General features: G+C 45.8%; 2 protein-coding genes across 5 annotated transcripts in view; one reads left to right on the top strand and one right to left on the bottom strand.

Annotated features, from left to right (window-relative positions):
* Nucleotides 1-19,047, bottom strand: part of OTOL1 (otolin 1) — a 52,717-nt gene that overhangs the window by 17,682 nt on the left and 15,988 nt on the right. For all 3 annotated transcript variants that reach the window (XM_074878447.1, XM_074878449.1, XM_074878450.1), the window contains exon 2: nucleotides 14,045-14,149. The gene's annotated coding sequence lies outside the window, so the exon portion shown is untranslated. The remainder of the gene's footprint in view (nucleotides 1-14,044; nucleotides 14,150-19,047) is intronic.
* Nucleotides 5,711-17,039, top strand: SPTSSB (serine palmitoyltransferase small subunit B). 2 transcript variants are annotated; one of them, XM_074878451.1, is made up of 2 exons: nucleotides 5,711-6,293; nucleotides 15,548-17,039. In XM_074878451.1, the coding sequence occupies exon 2, from the start codon at nucleotides 15,579-15,581 to the stop codon at nucleotides 15,819-15,821; it is 243 nt and encodes an 80-aa protein (XP_074734552.1). In that variant the 5' UTR covers nucleotides 5,711-6,293; nucleotides 15,548-15,578; the 3' UTR covers nucleotides 15,822-17,039. The 2 variants fall into 2 exon arrangements, with proteins under 2 accessions (XP_074734552.1, XP_074734553.1); XM_074878452.1 differs by having other exon boundaries at nucleotides 6,253-6,365.

The raw sequence follows: 19,047 nt of genomic DNA, 5'->3' as shown, positions 1-19,047 counted from the left end.
AAATTCTAAAAAAAAATTGCCCCCCAAGGTAGGATCAGACCGACCACTGCTGCCACCACTGTCCCACCCTCTGCCTGGTGTCCTGCGCAGCCTTTCCTGCCTCACAGGCACCTTTGCACTAACACCAATTCCTGAAATAGAAGCTATAGACTGTTGTGATGTTCATCTAAAGCAAGTAGAGAGATAATCACCTACAAATGGTTGTCACACACACCCCACAGAGGTGCTTTATCCCATCTGCCCTATAATTAGATAAAAGGTTGTTCTCTAATTTGTCAGGTTGATTTTAAATGCATTTTCGTCAGGAGATCTGTCTGTGACTTTCAACAGGACCACAAGAGAAGAGTAACACCAAATCAGGACAATAATCAAAGCTTTAGCCAGAGCATCTCCTCTGCCCAGCATCCCAGCCTAGTGACATTTTACAGGAATATTCTGCAAACTCAGACAAACCGAGCATTATGCTTACTCTGGAAGTTTCCTTTCCATTAATCAAGGCAGCCTGACTAGCTAGACAAGACCTGAAAAAATATATCCAAATATCTCACTATTGCAAAAAGAAAAGAGGTCATGCCTGCTGTTTTATTGAGTTTGCAGGAACGTCCTTCGGTCTGCTCAGGTAACCAGGCCTGCAGAGGACCCTGCAGTTATTTTCCTCCTGCACTTAAAGTTAAAATATACTTCTCCAAAATAAGACTACATGAAAGAAAGTGAAATTCCAGAGCTTGCCTGTGAGGCAGAAGATCTACCCTCTTCAGAAGAGAGGTGCAGACTATGTAGAGTTAGTAAAAGCACCATCGTGGCACTTTGACATGACTTAGTCAATATTTGACATTCAAACCTTGTATACAAACACCCAACGCACACCTTGACTATGACACAAACGCAGACAGCTAACAAACAAAGGTCTTTATTTTTAGAACACTCATCCCTTTCTGCCCTTTCTGCCTTAATCCCAAATGAGCAGCCTCACAGCCCGGTGGTTTGCCTTCCAGGATGGATGAAGTCTGCGTGTGTGAGTGAAATAACCAGCAGAAGACAAGGGGCAGGGGCACTGCAGAACCCCCTGTGCCCGCTGGCAGCAGCAATGCGGCCGCAACCACAGCATCAGGTTGTACAACAGTGCTCCCCGGCAAGAAAGTTTTGTTGTCCAAGGAAGGGCAACGCAGCTGGTGCAGGGTCTGGAGCACAGGTCTGATGGGGAGCGGCTGAGGGAACTGGGGGGGTTTAGTCTGGAGAAGAGGAGGCTGAGGGGAGACCTCATCGCCCTCTACAACTCCCTGAAAGGAGGGTGCAGAAAGGGGGGGGATCGGTCTCTTCCCCCAAGCAAGAAGCACCAGGACAAGAGGAAATGGCCTCAGGTTGGACCAGGGAAGGTTTAGGCTGGCTCTTAGGAAGTATTTCTTTGCAGAAGGGGTTGTTGGGCGTTGGAATGGGCTGCCCAGGGCAGGGGGGGAGTCCCCATCCCTGGAGGGGTTGAAGAGTCGGGTTGACCCAGCGCTGAGGGATCTGGTGGAGTTGAGAACGGTCAGTGTGAGGTTCATGGTTGGACTGGAGGATCTTCAGGGGCTTTTCCAACTGAGATGATTCTGTGATTCAGTGAAAGCGACTGCTCCAGAAGTCACCTAAGCTCCTGCTCAAATCCAACATCCATGGGTTGAATCCAGGTCGTGTGGGCAAAGGCAAGCTGCGGGAGCTAGCAGAACGAAATGGGATGGAGATGTACCTGGACAGCCAAGCCGGCCCTGGTGTGCAGTCCAGCCACCCGCTGACCCCAGCTGGAAAGAATCTTGCCTCTTGGCAAGTATTTCCGCTTGCAGGGTGTGACAGAGCCCAAAGACTCATGAAATATTCAAAGACTATAGTTTTGACTTTATAAATGTTATGTTTGCCTTTATGGCAGGTAAGTGATTTTATTCCTGTCTCAAGGGGGTAATCTGGATGTTTCCTGTAGGAGCAAAAGCCAACGCTCAAATCCCCAGTAATAATTAACACAAATCCCCAGTGGTAAAATAAGGAAGGGAGCAGATCTTCCAGAGCACTAACCCCCGGGGAGACAAGGAAACAATCTCCCTTATTTTTATATACTTTATACAAGTAACAACTTTGATATGAATTTTACGACAAGCACAAGACTCTTAGAGAAGCCTGAGGTTCAAGAACGTTTGGAGGAAGAGGCTGGAAACCCCAAGGAAGGTGTGGCTAGGCCTAGCTTATCAGTGTTAGTCCTCTTCTACTCTATAGGCCTGTCTTTAAGGCATTGGGAGGCTTTTGGCTCCTTTGCTCGAGCAGAATGGCCTCCATGGCCCTAGGGCTATCCTGCAGCAGGAGCTGGGCTGGTAAATTCGAGGGATGAGGGGCGGCGGGGGGGGGGGGGGGGGGGGGGGGGGGCGGCGGCGGGGGCGGCGGTGAGGATACAAGTCTCAGCCCTGGCAAGCAAACCCACCCACTTCCCAACAGGGCTCTGCAGGTCATCGCACTGACAGGGCTCCAGCAGAGAGGGTCAAACACAGGGGAGAGAGAGCGCCCAAACCCCAAGCATCCGCACCTGCCCAAATCCCACGCTGCTGGCAAGGGGTTTAGATGCTTTTTAAAATGTATTTAAACACAAATCAGGAGGCAGTTCTGACCATCCTTCTTGGTGAGGTTCCTCCCTCCGGAAACACCAGCCCTTGAAACACCAGCAGGGCTTGGCAGAGGCCCTGCAGCCCTCTCTTGTCTTAAGGCAAACACCACTTGATTATCAGCAGATCTGTAATTCACTGTCGGGCAAATCCTCCATTTGATAAAATAGTGCATGTTTTGACAAAAGTGTCTCTTGAGACTTGACACTTGTCTTTTGAGACAAGTGTGAAGCGCTTATATACTCACTGAACCTTCATCTTATATAAACTGGCAAGGGCACCTAATGCAACCATCAGCAGGACCAAGTGAAGCGAAACAGTAACAGATCATCAGGGTGATAATGAGAGAAATAAGTTAATTGTAAACCCCTCTTTGAAAAATAGCAAGTGCTCTGATAACAGAGAACACTTTTGCAAGTATTTTTATGGGACTGGTGTGAGTGATACCCACCCGTTGCTATATCACTGGCAAAAAACTTGCCATTTCAAGCACCGTCCACTCGGGCACCAGGTATTTTACCAAGCTAAGCTGAACACACAGACACAATGCTGGCTCTGGTAGCACTCCAGGACCAATGGGTGCTCTGCTTCGAGCTAGAAAGGGGCACAACTATTTTTAAGTTTAAAACAAAGCCTCTGCATAAGTATTTTTTAAGATCAAAGACTGAGCGAGCACCAGTTCTGAAGTCAGCAAGCCATAAAAATAGCAGCTGAAGAAAGAGGCACTGTTCTTGCTGTATGAGCTGGGAATGAAAGCATCACATCCCTATTGCCCCTTTGTCACCTGTGCAGCTTTGTTTGTGTAAGTGCCTTTTAAAGATACTGGTTGAGGAAAGAGCATTTTTAAAGCATCATTAAAATGTGTTCAAATTTGAAAAGAACTTTAATAACAGCAGTTACATCTGGCCCTTGAAACAGTTTGCGTGCCTTTACAGCCTTCTGTGGTCCAGAAGACACCAGCTGGTGCCAGAGCAGTGACAGTGGCCCCGCTGTGCTGGAGGTGACCCCAGCTCCCACAGCCACACGCTCAGGACCTGCCATCCCTCTCTGCAGAGATGTCCCCACCGACCCAGAGGCTTCAGGCAGAGACAGACAGGGGAGTGCAGCCATGAGGCAGGGCTGTAGTGACACCTTCAGCAAGGTGAAGCGATGAGCTGAACAAAACACTGCACAGCTGCAGAGAACGTGCAAACTTCAGCTCACAAAGCCAAAGCCAAAAGTCACGAGGCAAACAGACCTGGGTGCCTACAGCCAAACAGGCTGTGGTCAAACCCTCAGAGCGCTGCTTCATCAGCCACATGCCCGTGCTAGCCATTTGCTGTCGCTTCTGTGGCACAGAGAGTCGCTGGCAAAATAAATTTATTTTTCAGCTGATGATTCCTTCAGCCCAGTTCATCCCTCTGCCACAGAAGGGGACATGCCCCCAAAGGGGCTGGCAGGGAGAGGGGCAGGGCACATCGCCCTACACCCATGGGCAAGGACCTGGCACCAGCGGCAGCCCTGGTCCCACCTGCACTCAGACCACATTCACAACACCGTCATTTCCAAACCCAGGGGGCTGAAGTTAAGGATTTTTGCCCTGACAGGCAACAGGAGTTTCTCTGGAGCTTCTGCTGCACATAGAAGTCGCGGCACGTCCCAATGCCCAGGTGTGCCTGGCTTAGTTTTTACAGGAAGGTTTTGTACAGCAGCTGCTTTAATGCTCCTTCAACAGCTCAGCACTGAGCGGGACAACCAGCTGCTCCCAGCGCTGCAGAAATTCAGCTCTGGGCTGGCAGCACAGCCACAGAGCATGCACGAGCCTCCACGGCAGTGCCTGGAGCCCCCCTGCTCCGGTGAAAAGCGCAGATGTGCCACCGAGCCTGTCACGTTGCGCTCAAAGAGCCAGCACACCCTGTAAAATTCATTCGATGTGTCCATTTAAATGGGGTGCTGGCTCATCGCGACGTACCCGGCAAGGAATTTGCTCATTCTCCGTGAGCGGTTCATTTTGCTACAGTTCAGTGCGAGGTTTTGGGTGCAGACACTATGCTAGCAACACTCATTTTGGAGAGGTCACCAGGAGCTATCCAGGGACTCCTCAGCTCAAGGACCGCTACCCCGCTGGCCCCAAAGTTGAAGCCACAGCCCAGCAGCAAAACCCATAATCTTAAATGAAATACCACCAACCCCAATCTTTCTTAACACGCCACTATTTTATCACTTAATTAGTGTCACATAGTAATAGTTTGGAAGGCTGAGAAATAGGATCAGCCTATCAAGATCAGGTCTCTGCGATTGCTTCGCTTAGTGGATGAGATTGTACCTGGTATCTTGCTGCCCGAGGGGAAAACAGCGAACAAAGTGTTTTATTTCTCATTTATACTGAAAAGTTAAGTTCTTAAGGTAGCGAGCAGGACACTAAATCATGTTTTTTTTACATTGGGGGCAGAATAAACTAAGGAAACTTAAGCCTCATGGTTAGCGTCATATAGTATTTCACAGGATTTCAGATAAAGTCTTGCAAGTACTTGTCTGTCCGTATCTCTCCCTTCTGGAAACACCTCTGCCTGATACATTATCACCATTTCCCTCTTTACAGGCCCGTAACACCGGTTTCTCACAGCCGTGCTGTAGCAAACTGCAACACCCAGGTCCCTTCGAGCTGGGGAGGGCTCCCAGGCACCTGCCAGCACCCCCGGGCACCCCTTCGTGTACCCAGATATCCCCTAATCCAGGGTTCCCAACCTTCCCTTCACCATGGATCCCCTTTAAATACCTTTTGTGGCCACAGACCACCAAGACTTAATTCAAGATTTAAAGCACTAGACTGCATCAAATATTTATTTCTATTTTCTCATGAAGGGTCTTCAAATTTGGAGGGAAGGGGAAATAAATTAATCTGTTAATGCACCCGCTGCTATTATATCTTTATCACAATGATTCCATATGAATTTAAAATAACAGCATCAACACTCTTCTTGCTCAAATGACCCATTTTATGGTATTTTAATGTGCTAATTCCAAATTTGATGCCAATTTTTACATTAAAATTTGATGAAAAGTTTTTACAATTCTTTTCACCTCTCATACTTGAGTATGGGAGTAGCATTGAGGGGAGGGGGCTGGGGAAAAAGGAGGCACAGTGCTTGGCGTGGGCCAGCCCGAATATTTCCAGGTTGGATGTTCCCCAGCCCTGCTTTAAACCTTCGTGTCCCCCCTGTGACGACATCGTGGCCTCCCTCTGACGACAGGTTGAGAACCACTGCCCTAATCTAGAGAATAATCTTATATATTACAAGGTGTGCGTATAATAGAAAGCGTTAACGTAACCAGAAGGAGGTTTGGATGCCCGGGCTGGGGGGGGGCACAGCCGGTGCCCGGTTCCCCGGAGCGCCCGGGGTTTCCTGCGGCGGGGAGGCGAAGCGCATGACGCAAGTGCATTAAACCGATGCCGCCTATAGACGCAGCAGCGCAGGGGAAACGTTCAACATCGCGGCGGTGGGGGTCAGCCCGCTGAACACTCCCCCCCACACTCCGCGTTTCCCCGAGCGGGGCAGCCCGGAGGCGCGCAGCGGCTGCGGCAGCGGGGCGGGGCGGGGCGGAGCGGCGCGGAGAGGCGCGGAGAAGTGGGAGCGGCCCCCGGCGCGGCCGCGGCCGGCGGGGCGCGGAGAGGAGCGGAGAGAAGCGGTAGGTATTTAAGCACGGGCAGAGCTAGAGTGGGAAGCGGCGGAGTGGTGCGCGGTATCCCGCGGAGTGGAGGTGAGGAGGGTGCGGGGCACCGGTTTTGCGGTCCTGGGGGGGATGGTGGTCAGCCCCTCTCGGTCAAGGGCATCGCGGTGGGCACATCGTCCCGGGGCTGCCCCAAGTGATGGGGCCGGTGACCTTGGCCGAGCAGAGGAGGGGACCCTGCGCTGCCCGCGGTAGCTGGGTGAGAAGCGCTGGAGCAGAGGCCTCCGAGCTGGGGTGGCAGGAGGAAAGCCCCAGGATGTGCCCTGCCAGCCTTCCGCAAGGTACCTGCTGGCTGGTGGCATTCCAGCAGGACCTACCCCCTTCAGCGAGGTCTCTCTTTGGACTTGTTGCTGTGGACCCCCAACTCAGAGATTTCCAGGTTGTCACTGCCAATCTGTCGGGAAGGTGGTTTGTCTTAGCAGGGATTCACTGAAAACAAGTCAAACACCCAGAAGTGAAAAGGTTAAAATAGGTGGGGAGAGGTGGAGGGAAGGTGAAGGTGCTGCCCATACCATTGTGGTGGCACTACTCCTCGTTTGTACATTTCTGTTGGTTTTCTCAGAGTTGCAGGTTGTTCCCAGTAATCCTTCAGTGTGAAGCAGGTGCAAGAGTACCTCCCTGTTGTATAAGCAGAGTTGGGATAGTATATATAACATACTACTGCTCCACTTAATCAGCACGCATGGTACTTCTTGGATGTGTATCTTAAATTGCTTTAGGAATTGGGATGCTTCTTTATCTTTTGCTCGTAACTGTCATGAGTATGGCACAAATAACTATGTCTTGAGAGCAGTTCTGCGAGTCCTTGGAGTGATTTCTGGATGGTGCGGTTTTGGCAGAGAAGGGCAGGGAAGCTCTGCACAGAGCGTGTCTGTTGTTCATCCAGCAGTAACGGGAGATCTGGTGAAAGGGTGCCCAGAGAGCAGCTCAGGGCCATGGCAATATTGCTCCATCCCCCCCATGCCCAAAAAGTGTCCAGGACATGTTATGTAGTGAATGGCACCAAGATTTGAGTGCTCCAGCTGGCTGATAGGAAAAAGCATTCGTCGCTTGGCACCGTGTTCCACCAATCCCGTTTTTACTGAGCTTTTAACTTGTGCAGTAGCTGCGTCCCTCAAGCCTGGCCACGTTCCTGGCGTAGAGTCGAGTGAGAATTCCCCAGACCAGAGGCTGGGCTGGACCCTGTGCTCGGCCACATCCCCACGGAGGAGAACAGCCTTGCCCCACTGGCTCCTCTGCTCCCACCACCTCGTGTGTGTGTATATCGGTGTGTGCAAAGCACCCACGGTAAGATGTCAGCAGGGCACTCTGGAGACCTCCTTTCTCCTCACCCACGCCATCTGCTCTGGTTAAGCACAACTTAACTCAGCCCCTACGGGCACAGTGCCGTGTTGCAACTTTGAAGAGCCTTGTCTTGCCCAGCTGAGCAGGGGGATTTCTTGTGCTTTCCTCTCCAAAAGTTAAGGGTGGCTTTGCTCTCCCCACATTTCAGGGGTATTCTGCTATATCAATAGTGTTCTGTGTTCAAAACTGCTCATCGGGATGAAGCGGCCTGCGAAGGAACTTGTTCCTTACTTGCGTATGTGGGGTTAAATCAGTTTCTGTGGAAAATGGGAAACTCCTTTTTTTACTTCTGTTGCAAGTATCTCACTTCATTTTTCTTTTCCCCTTTTAGACCAATAACTGGCATGGTGCAACACTGCTTCCTTTCATTAGATCTCAAAGGAGATGCACTTGCACAAGAGTTCGGTACCTGTTTTCCACTAATACCTGTCATAATTATGACAGCATTCACCTTCTGGTATTACATATAACCCAAGACCAGCTATTATTTTCAGCTGCTTCAGAAATGACTCAGAGCAAAGCAGGAATAAAATAAGAACTACATTTGAAAGTAAATCTTTTTGTAGAGGCCAAACATCTTAGCTATTTTGTTTACAGAGTGATGTGTTTACACAGCCTGTTAGGCTTTAAAGACTTTTGAGTCCCCTTGAAGGATCTAGTCAGTGTCCTGAATCTGAAAAGTCTCACAGGAACTGAGGCTTGTCACCAAGAACAAAGCCCAAACCCCTCTAAGTTCTTCAAGAACTCTTAATTTTTAAGTAGTTGCAATTTAAACCTGGTGCTGGTCTCTAGTCACAAATTTGACATCTTGTTTGGGAATTAGCTCTGTTCAAAACAATGTTAATAAACTATTAATAAAGGGAAAGCTTGCCCTGAGATTTCAGTTTGCCAATTTACCTGTCTTCTCTGGCAGAGCTTATCAACTAAGGCCAGTTCTGCTACAACGTGCAAGTCCTGTCACAGAGGGAGGATCTGGAGCCCGGAGCATGCTCAGCCCAAAGAAAGCTGGAAAGGAAGGGGTTTGTACATAAATTGTAAGAAGCGGCTAATTATGTAAGAAAATGACTGAGGAAACTTCAGAGGAGGGAAGAAGAGAAAATTCTTTGAAAAATTAATTTGGCCTTGGAAGAAAATGGGACAGAGCTGCTCCAAGAATGTTTTTCTTATAGAAAAACTGCATCTTCTCCTTCCTCCGTGCCCAAGTAGAGAGAGCGTGCCAATAAATCAGCCAGGCGTCAAAGTTAGGGGGAGTTGATTTTATTTTTTTTTTTTTTTAAATTTGCTAGGAGCAGCCTACAGTTTTCAGGGAGCAGTTAAGGCATGAAATCAGTCTAAACATTAGCTGCTTTCAGCTGCTGTGCTGTTACTTGAATGGTTGGGAGCCTCTCGCTGAATGAGATCGCTATAGGTGCTGCAGATCATCCTCGCCTTTCCTGAAGGTCAACAGTTTATATATCACATTTAAAAGTACTTCCTGCATTGTTGTAGGCCACTGTACGCTCCATCTGTGTACTTAACTTGACTGAAGGAGCAAATAGTATTTCAGAAATCATCTGGGTGTACCGCAATCCAGGCGGAGAGATAGTCTGACAAGAATCCAATTTGCTCCACTTACAACTACATTATAGCACCAAACCAATGCTTGGGCCACAGGATTATTGAAGAGCTGTTGACGGAACAGGCACATGAGGTTTGTGTTCAGAGCTGGAGACAAGGAAGTCTGGGTCAGATTCTGTGCAGGTGTGGCATTGCCACTCCTGGAGTGCCACTCGATGAGTGTTTTGCTGCCTGGCTTGAAGCTACCAAAGGTAAAAGGAAGTCTTTTCATCAATGGCAGAAGGTGCCTGCTAGACTCCTAGGTCTTGTATGCATTATGTAACATTTGCCATTTAAAAGAAACCAAATAGCACCTATATGCTACCACTAAGGTCAGCAGGAAGGAGGGTTAGTGTTGACAGCTTGGGAAGATGCTGGAGTTCACTCTTCTGAGCAAGGTAAAGCAGAAACATGGCTGAATATGCCACTGCCTTTCTGCCTTACCATTTCTACTCCTGAAGTATTTTTCCACTCCTGGAAGACTTTTTTTTTTTTCCAAAAAAACCCATAGGCACAGTCGAACTGTGTTCACCCACATGCAAAATGTCTGAGTCATGTACAGCAATAAAATTTTACCAGCTCTGAACTTCATTCTGGTGTTGCATGGATGGTGACAGGAACACATAGGTTAGAAGAGTTTACAATTCCTGTAGCACAGTAGCTGGCAGTAATGTATGGCCAAGCATGCAATGAGGTGCTGATTCAGGAAGATGAATGCTGAGGAAGAGAAACCAGAGATGGCCCCACTGCTGCTGTGCATTTTTACTCCAGAATTAGAGAGGGGAGGGTTAATTATTAAAATCTGTATGTAAAGCCATTTTTAATGGTGCATACTTGACCAGAGTGGGAGCTATGCTGGGATTATTGCTGCTCTTCTCATTCACATTCTTTGTCTGGCATTACCTCCCTGTGAAAACAAGCTTTAGGGTACATTTAAACATCCGTGTGTAAGTACTACAGTAACCTGAGGGTTCTGCTTGTCAGTGGGTAATAGGCAGCTTTCTAGGCTGAGCTGATGCTATATGGCCACGGGCCACGCTGCGTATGGGGAATCTGAGCAGCACAGATGCAATAGAGGAACAGACTGAGACGGTGGCCCCAGGAAATGCTGGCGTTTGGATTCTCTGCACAATTTTAACTGCTGCCTCATCTGAATTTCTTCCTGATTTCTTCCCGATTACTGGTCCACAGGACCAGTATTTCATTCCTTATGCACTATGCTTGGTGCTCACTGAATAAAACATATTAAAACAAATGCATGATGGACTGGGAATGTGAATCGTTCTATTTGCACGTACAGAAACGTCAGTCTACATAAAATCAATGGGTTCATCCCAGAGTTATGTTAGCATTAAGAGGGGCAAGTCTGGTGCCTTGGATAAGTCAGGATATTCTGTCTGAGTAAAAGCAGAACAAACCCATTTAACACTATTACAAATAAATATGAACAATTACAGATAAACAACTTGCAGAAAGGATATCTATTTCAGTACCCAGGGGGGATGACTACCCATTCCTCTTCTAATAACTGAAATTATTTACATATTGGACAACTTTAAAACAACTATTGCACTTTGCCTTGTCACATCTGACATTTGGAGCCTGCATATGAGACCAAATACAAGCCTCAGGGGCTCATGGCAGGATTTTACTTAAGCTCCAGCATAAGTTCTTAGGATTCTGCAAAACCTACCAACTCTTGCTTCGGTGCTACCACAGGAATTATTTAGCAAATGGCCAATTTTCAGCCAATTAAATGTTTGCATTTTGAGGATAGATTTACTGTTTGCTTGGTTTTCCTTCTAGGAAAGGAAATTTATAACATTTATAACACTTGGCCCTGCTTTACATTCAAAGCATCAGAGACCACCTGTTTAATGATTAGGGGGCTATTTCCAGCTCCAGGGTTTGTTTTTCTCCACTCTAGATAAACTTATCTAGACCTGAACTTATGTTGGAAACCCTTTTTCTCTGTATACGTAAGTCAACCAAACTCTCCTGCTGAGGGTGTAAGGTCTTTTTCAAGCATTCTTTGGAAACCAGTCTATCCCAGTTCCCTTGCAAGAATGTTTCTTTCCACAGGAATTTTCCAGCAGGTGCATTTTGCCCTGTGCAGACAAAGTCCCCCAACCCCCTGTTGTTCAAAGCAAAAATGATATAGCAAATTACCTAACACTGGCATCTTCAGGTTACAACTCCAAACACTAGCTCTAACACTGGGAACTAAGGTTATTAATAAAGAAATTTTTGCAATTAGGCATGCTCTTAAATGAAACCTGGGATTTTTTTTGATGATGATTTATCTTTTCAGCTGCTCTAATCAGAGACATGTGTCAACAAGCAAGAAAATCAGGTTGCCACTTAAAACAATAAAAGCTGCTTTACAGGTTCCTCTTCTTGCTTTTTTTGCTTGGAGGTAAAATTGCTGAAAATAATTTGAATATTGCTTAATGGCTTTAGAAGCTGAATTCTATTCATTTTATTCATAGCTGGTTGTAACAGTCCCATGGCCTCTAAAGAGGAAGGCATTTCCACAACACAACTGAATACTTAAATTCAAATTTGTAGACAAATGAGCACTAAGTTAAAATTGCCTAACAGCAAATTATCTCCTGTTCTGGAATACTGGGAACTGATGAGCTAATTACAAAGGGCCCTTTCAACTCAGAGCGCCAGCTGATTGTGGCATTAATGTAATAAAACCCAGTAATGCTTAAAAATGTAAGTGGAAGCCTCTCTAGGACAAGTCCTGTTTAAAATACAGAATTTGTAGCCTCAAGAGTTTCTGTTTAGTGATCTGCCATTCCTTTGATTATTGCTACAAGGTAATTAGCCCAGGTGGTAAGGCTGCCTGAGACCTCTGGAGGTGTGGAGCTTTGGGTTATTGCTTATGCTTAAAACTGGCCTTGAATTAATGCAAATGGGGTACCTTCAGAAAAGGTATCTATGTCACAGTAACACAGTGGATTCTTGTATCTCATTGACTGCACAGCTGGTTTAAGGTGGCTTTTTTTTCCCTTCCCTCCTATGTTTTCCTTTTATAAATTATGCATCTAGAATCGCATTATCCCAAGACACCCCTCATGCTTGCTGCATTTCCAAGACAGTCCTGCTAACGGAGAAAGTCTCTGGGTAGACTAAATGCAGTGGAAGCGTGTTAGCGGTGAGGACAGAGACTGTAATTTGACTGTTTGTCTTTTACTTATCTCAGCCTCTATCATTCCTTTGGAGACCGCGCAGCCTCTGCGTTAAGATGGCTGGCATTCGTGCTGGTAGTCCAGGGAATGCCAGGACAGCTGTGCTGGGGATGGGGTTATCCCCCTGCACCGTGAACGGGAAGACCTGAAGAAACACAGGCTGGCTGCTAGGACTTGGTGACCAAGCTGAACGGAAACACAGTCCCCAGGCTGGAGAAAGTGTAACAGGGTCTTTGGTATCAATCAAAAAGTCTGCTCCTTATTTTAATTATTTCATACTTTATGCATGTATCCCTCCAAAACAGCAATGTCTGGTAATGCTGGTGGTGAGTCTGCAGCCTGGTAGACTGGTCTAATATCAGTACAATCAGCCTGGGGAATTTTTTCCTGTCTTTGGCCGTTCCTTATACCAGCTCTGTATTGAGATATACAGATGTATGTGCCACTGTGGGCAGAAAGCTCCATTAGCCTGGGATGTCTCCCCTCAAAACCACCGCAGCACCCCTCTGATAACCTCGTAGCCTTAAACACCAAGAGCAAGCGCGCCAGCCTTGCAGTTTCTCCGTGCAGCAGTCAGGCTTAACAGCTGTTTACCCAAGAAAGGTATGGGTTTAACTAGCACAGGTATAACCCCAGTGTAAATACCATAATCCCAGATAGTATGAGAGGGCCCTTATCGTTTTCCTTTCAATTGTATAGGAAAGGGCTTAACCTCTTCATTGAAAAATGCTGCTCTTTTTGCAGAAGATATAAATAGAGACACTTTTGGCTCCCAGTGAGTCGCAGTTTGCCAGCTGTGCCATTTTTCTTAGAGGCTTTGCAATATTTACAATGCTTTAAGGTCTCTCTTGTGTTCTGCCTTAAAATAATTTATCTGAAAGGAATCATCTTCCATTCATACTACGACAGAAACCAGTGGTGGCCTTTCTCCCCAGCCTGCACCCTTGCAAGTAAAGCTGTTCACAGCAAAGACAGTGACTTCTAGACTTAAAATGGAAGTGATCTTCCCCCCCAAAGCGCTGCAGGCAGCCTCTTGGTCTAGGAGATATAATCCAGGAGATATGGGGAAGATGGAAGTGAAGGAAATGCACTGCTTTGGGAGATGGAGGGGAAAAAAAGATATATTGGGGAAGGTACTGATGGTGGAGGACACAGAAGAAGAGGGGCTGGGGGAAAGGAAAGGCTGAGTGGGCGATGGGGCAAGTACAGGAATTTTTTCTGCATAAAAATCTGCTAACACAAACAAGCCTCCCTCCCTTTTTTAATGCACAGTGTTTACAGTTTCACTGCACTTGTTGCCAGCAAAGAGGTTGCGCTTCATGGGGGTGTTGAGAGTTAAGGAGCAACTGGGGAACAGATGCAAGGAGGTCTGGACAGGAAGCTGAGGGATGGGAGGAGAAACAGCGGGAGAGGAGCCAATATGTGGATGAAGGAGGGGGAGCAAAGACAGCCAGCTCCCTTATCAACGGCACCGGGCAGGCAATTGGAGTGCCAGTTCAACCAGCCAGTCTGCCACACATAGGGTGAGCCGGCAGTTGTTGCCCTCCCAAGGAAGAAGGGGCAAAAATCTACCTTACAGCATCTGCAGATGGCGAGATGTAAGCTCGTCTGGCAGGATGCTCCACTTGCAACTCGATACGGGAACGCTGAACCTCAACAACTGGCAGTACCGGTGACCTAAAGGAAGAAAGATGGAGAAATACGATCCGTCAAGGTGTGTGCACTTAACAGTGCATCCACCAGACAAAAATTTTACACATCAGTAACCAAAGTAAAGCTGTTACAAAACAAACCAGGGATCCTTTTTATTGGTAATTTGTCTTCCCTTTGGTAAATACCCACATATCACCAGAATATACTGTACAGCCTCCAGAGGCAGTAAATCGCTGAATATTGTAACATATTTGGCCTCTACCAGTGACCCATCATTATTTTAATCACAGGCTGCAAATTTTCCAGTGCTACCTTAGTATTTGTTGCCTTGAGGGACAGAAGATTTCTGTTGCCCCAAACTCACTACAGACACAAGACTGGGAGGAAGTGACATGTCCAAACATCTCTGTTGCTGGCATTTTAGGCCACAGAAGTCTAAACCAAAATGATATGTTGGAAGGTTTTCCAGCAGGACTAAAATCTGCTGTATTCCCTTCTACTGTGAGCTGACCTGGTCATCATGTGTGTCCTTAAACTCAACCCCGAAAATAAAGGAGTCTTTCTGTGAAGCCTCATACAGTTGCTTATCATTCTGTCTCTGTATTTTCTCTAAGTAGATGTTTTTAGCCTGAATTTAAAGATTATTTAAAATCCTGAAAAGCAATTTTAACAAAAAACAGTGGAAGGCAAAACCCATTTCCTAGTTAATACTCACTCAGCCATTCTCCTTTCTGTGTGGAGACGGGAACAATGCATGCATAAAAGTATTACCCGAGAGGAAAATCTTTCATAGGCTTGTAACTTCCATTAACTATTCTTTTAATCTGTAAGGTATCTTACTGCTTTGGAATGAGATGAAAAAACTTCTTATGCTATTTGATATTCCTTTTTTCCCTCCCTTTCATAGCTTGTCTTTCTTTATTCCCAATAATTGCATAATAATAAAAGTTATCAGAAGTAAGCAGAGTTTTTACAGAGCAGTTACTTTAATCTCATCCTTATTCCAGAGCATACGAATCTGCCATCCACATTTATGGAAACTGGCCCAAAGCCCTCCCTTTTAAACGCATATCTCCCTGACTTCCACATGAACCCTGTGCCTTTGCAAGCTCATGCGACTTTAATTCCTACTGCAGAGCGAAGAGCAAAACACCCTCGTGATCAGAACGCAGAAACTGAGAGTGCCCAACTGATACAGCTCCAGTAACTACAAACAGCAGTTGCTTAGAGCCATAGATTGTTTTCCCCTGCTCCAGGCAGCAGAGGCTGGTGGTGGCACCGATGTGTTATTTCTGTTTGAACTTTATTTTATGTAACAATTACAGGTGGCATCGAACTTGAAAGGTTGGTCACCGCGTCACTTTTTAGTTCCAGGTCTTTCTTTGCACTTCAGCTGTAATCCAGGCTTCTCTATCGTTACAGGTCATCTTCTTGAAATCACTGAAAGCTGAAGATGGATATTAAGCGCGTGAAGGACTATATCTATTGGCTGTACTACCAGTACCTACTGATCACCTGCAGCTATGTGCTGGAGCCCTGGGAGCGGTCCATGTTCCACACCATCACCGTGACTGTTTTCGCTATGGTGGTCTACACGGCTTACGTCTTTGTCCCCATCCACGTTCGCCTGGCTTTTGAGTTCTTCTCCCAGATATTTGGAGGCCAGCCCGAAAGCACGGTTTCCATCATGAACTGAACTTGCCTGACTCGTGATTAGCAGCTCTTGCAACTTGTGAAATGCAATGTCTTCTTCAATTTTGTGTATTTATTCTGCAGCAGTTTTGCAGTTATGAAAATACCATTTTCTCTTACAAAATCTGGCTTGCTTAATTACCATTGCTGAAAACCAGAATAATGCACTGACTACCGGCTGCACAGTCCCCGTTAAACGAAACACAGGCCAGCTTTTGCTGTGTGATAATGAAACACATCACCTGGAATGCCACGTGTACCTAATATTCAACTCGCTCCCACTTTCAGCGCCCTAATTTAATCACACTGGCATGGATGAACCAGCAAAGACTGTTTATGATGGCTGTGAGGAGGTGTACTACACACAGTATGCACAAAGAAATTCTGCCAACAGAGTGCAGTGGCAAAACATACCATGCCTTCTTTGACCCAGGTTAGAGAATATAAGGAGATGAGTAAAATACAGCATGATTTGAGTACTAATATCTGGCTGGTTATCAAGTTCTGGTTTTTAATTGATGGGAGAGGAAATTAGAAGAGAAAGTAATAGGAACTTGAATCCAACTTTTTGCATCTAAGCGGCTGCATCTGACTTTAAATGGTCTAAGAGTAAAAAAAAGCATACTATAGGTAATTTTGCAGTTTACTGAAAATGACAGAAAGACAGACAACTGGCTGTGTTTCAGTGCACTCCTGCCTTCTTTGATAAAAAAAAATCTTTTCTTTCTGCTCCCATTCACCAAGGCAAGCAAAGTGCATGTCTGCACCAAAGGAAGGAGTGGAAGTAATATTTTAATAACTGCAGGGAAGTCTGAGTCCTTGAAGAGATCTGCTGTATAAAGAAGAAATGAGATTTATTATAATTGCCTGTGGGGAGTTTTTTGAACAATGGAAGGTTTGTTTGGCTTTCACCCTACACCTAAATCAAACATCAATGCCAAATCATAAGTTATAGCTATACAGTGCGTGTATCTAACAGCTGATGCTACTGTTATTAGAAGTGAGAGGTACAAGATGTAAATAGCTTTCAAATTATGTTTGCGTAGTTACAGGATTAAAAAAACCCTCTTAACTTCTTTATCAAGCTGCAGTGGGGTCCTGCATGCTTAAAAGCACACAGCTTGTTTGGAAACTAAGACATGTTTTGAAGGTTGAACAGATCTGAACATGTGTATGCATTTTTTTCAGAAAAAAAATAAAATTTTATTCTTCAGAAACAACATTTCAGTGCATGACTCGGCTCTTCCAGTGTTTTCTCTTTGTTGATAAATACCCTGGGTGTGTGTGGGCCAGGCTGACTCCCCAGCAGATAGACTGTTTTGTTGCAAATGTTTTGGGGCAAGGTTTCAGTGCCCCTTAAGTGGATCTGTGTGTGGACTGCTGTGTTCATCCTCATTAGTGCTCCAGCCCAAAACCTCTCCTCTCTCTGGTGGTGGGGGAAGGAAAAAAAGAACAAAAACCCAAAACCCCAGAAACTTCATTGAAGATCCTGCTCTAGAGCAGTTCACAAGGTCCTGAAGGCAACTCTTGGAGATGCACAGGTCTCCTGCTTGTCATAGGCCACGTTATATCATCCTTGCTAGTTGTGTTCGGGTTCTGGCTCACACCTGAGCCACTTGGTCATATCACCAGAACAAGCAAGTCATGGATGTGCCTGAACTCTCTCGCAGCCAGCCACTGATGTGCTTCAATTAAGGCCACAAATACCTGTGTGTGCTAGTGGCCCAACAGTTGAGTGGTTTAGGCTCAAATGGGAGCCAAAGGCTTAGCTGTCATATCAGTTTAATCATAGTTTTTAACCTGCAAATATGAGGTACCAAGCTGTAATCATGTTTACAGTAACAAACAGAGCGTTGGAGGAGACAACAAATGTTGAGTACCTGTGAAAATTTCTACGACAGCAGTCTATAAAATAGAATAAAAGTAACAACCCAAATGTTGGGAGGTGAAAAAATTAAAATATTCACCTATAGAGTTGGTGCTTGAACCAAAAATACTTCCCAATATCCTATCCTCAAAAGATTTTACTTTTAGCTAGATAGTTTGACGATGTAAATGCCATGGCATCTCATCAATTCTGTTTCCAATAACACTTTATTTTTTAATTTCTCAAAAAGGTTATTTGTTCCCAATGGCATCAAACACAGCTGACCTGCTTTTAGGAGTATAAGGAAAACACTTTCTTATAGGTATGCAAAGGCTGGGCCTCATATCTCAAGGAGCACACACCCCAATGTAATGTTGCTATTTAAACATTTAACGTAAAGCAAACAGAGCAAGCAAACGGCTTTGTTCAGGAAGAGGGAATTTCCACTAACCTCTCATGGTGGGATTCCTGTAATGCACTTCTCTTCCTTATTATTCCTGTTATCTTTGTTTAGGTTTGCAGGAGGTGCTCAGAAGATGGAGGAAAACAGCAGCGGTTTCTCATTGGGAGGGTCCCTGCAGCCTTACTTAAGTGAAAACACATTTTTTGTGTGCGTTCTTCAGCTCCTTTAAGAAATTTTGAAGTTTTGGGGCAAGAGATATTCACCAGGAATGAGACAGCTGAAAATATACCTCTCTGCTAAAAAGCCTTTTGAGATTTTTCCAACTCTTTTCACTTCTCCTTCTTCTAGAAAAGCTGAAATAACTACCTACTTAATATTCAAAATTAGTGGGTTCTAGCAGGAGATTTTGAAGAATTTCTGGCGCACAGCAGTGAACAGAAACATTTTTCCCCAGCTGAGAGAGGAGGTGGGATACCACTTTCAACAGCTTGAGACCACACCACAGCTTAGGAAACCGCTCCAGTTTTTAAATCCTTTTTCCTGTAGCTGAAGCCATTCAGACACGATGGAAAGAGGTTTTCATCAGCTTACATCTTGCACACTAATGTGGAAGCACCATTTGCTGCAAGCTGCAGGAGGAGGGTCACATTTCGGAGGGCTGCCAGCAGACTGCTCAGTATGTACAGCATATGGGCAACAACTCCATTGTGAAGAGTATAGTGCCGGTCTCTTTATAAAAACACCTTGGCAGCACTCTCTTTTCTCATGCTTCATCATTACTCCGTGTTAATTGTAGTTAATTTGCTCCATTATTACCCTATGCTAATTGTAGTTCAGGCTGAGCACAGCAGCTGGAAGTTTTTACACCAAAAAAACCCAAATGAAAGGACTATGTTAAGAATAAGAACCACCAATAATGCAACAGTGATAAATGAAACAAAAGCAGAAAGGGAGATGAAC

Source organism: Strix uralensis, chromosome 9 (genome assembly GCF_047716275.1).
Source record: "Strix uralensis isolate ZFMK-TIS-50842 chromosome 9, bStrUra1, whole genome shotgun sequence".
Lineage (NCBI taxonomy): Eukaryota > Metazoa > Chordata > Aves > Strigiformes > Strigidae > Strix > Strix uralensis.
Note: the sequence above shows the minus strand (reverse complement) of the source record. Positions and strands in the feature narration are given on the sequence as shown.

Excerpts from the sequence above, each read along its gene's own strand:
- SPTSSB (XM_074878451.1), top strand. The coding sequence starts at position 15,579 with ATGGATATTAAGCGCGTGAAGGACTATATCTATTGGCTGTACTACCAG.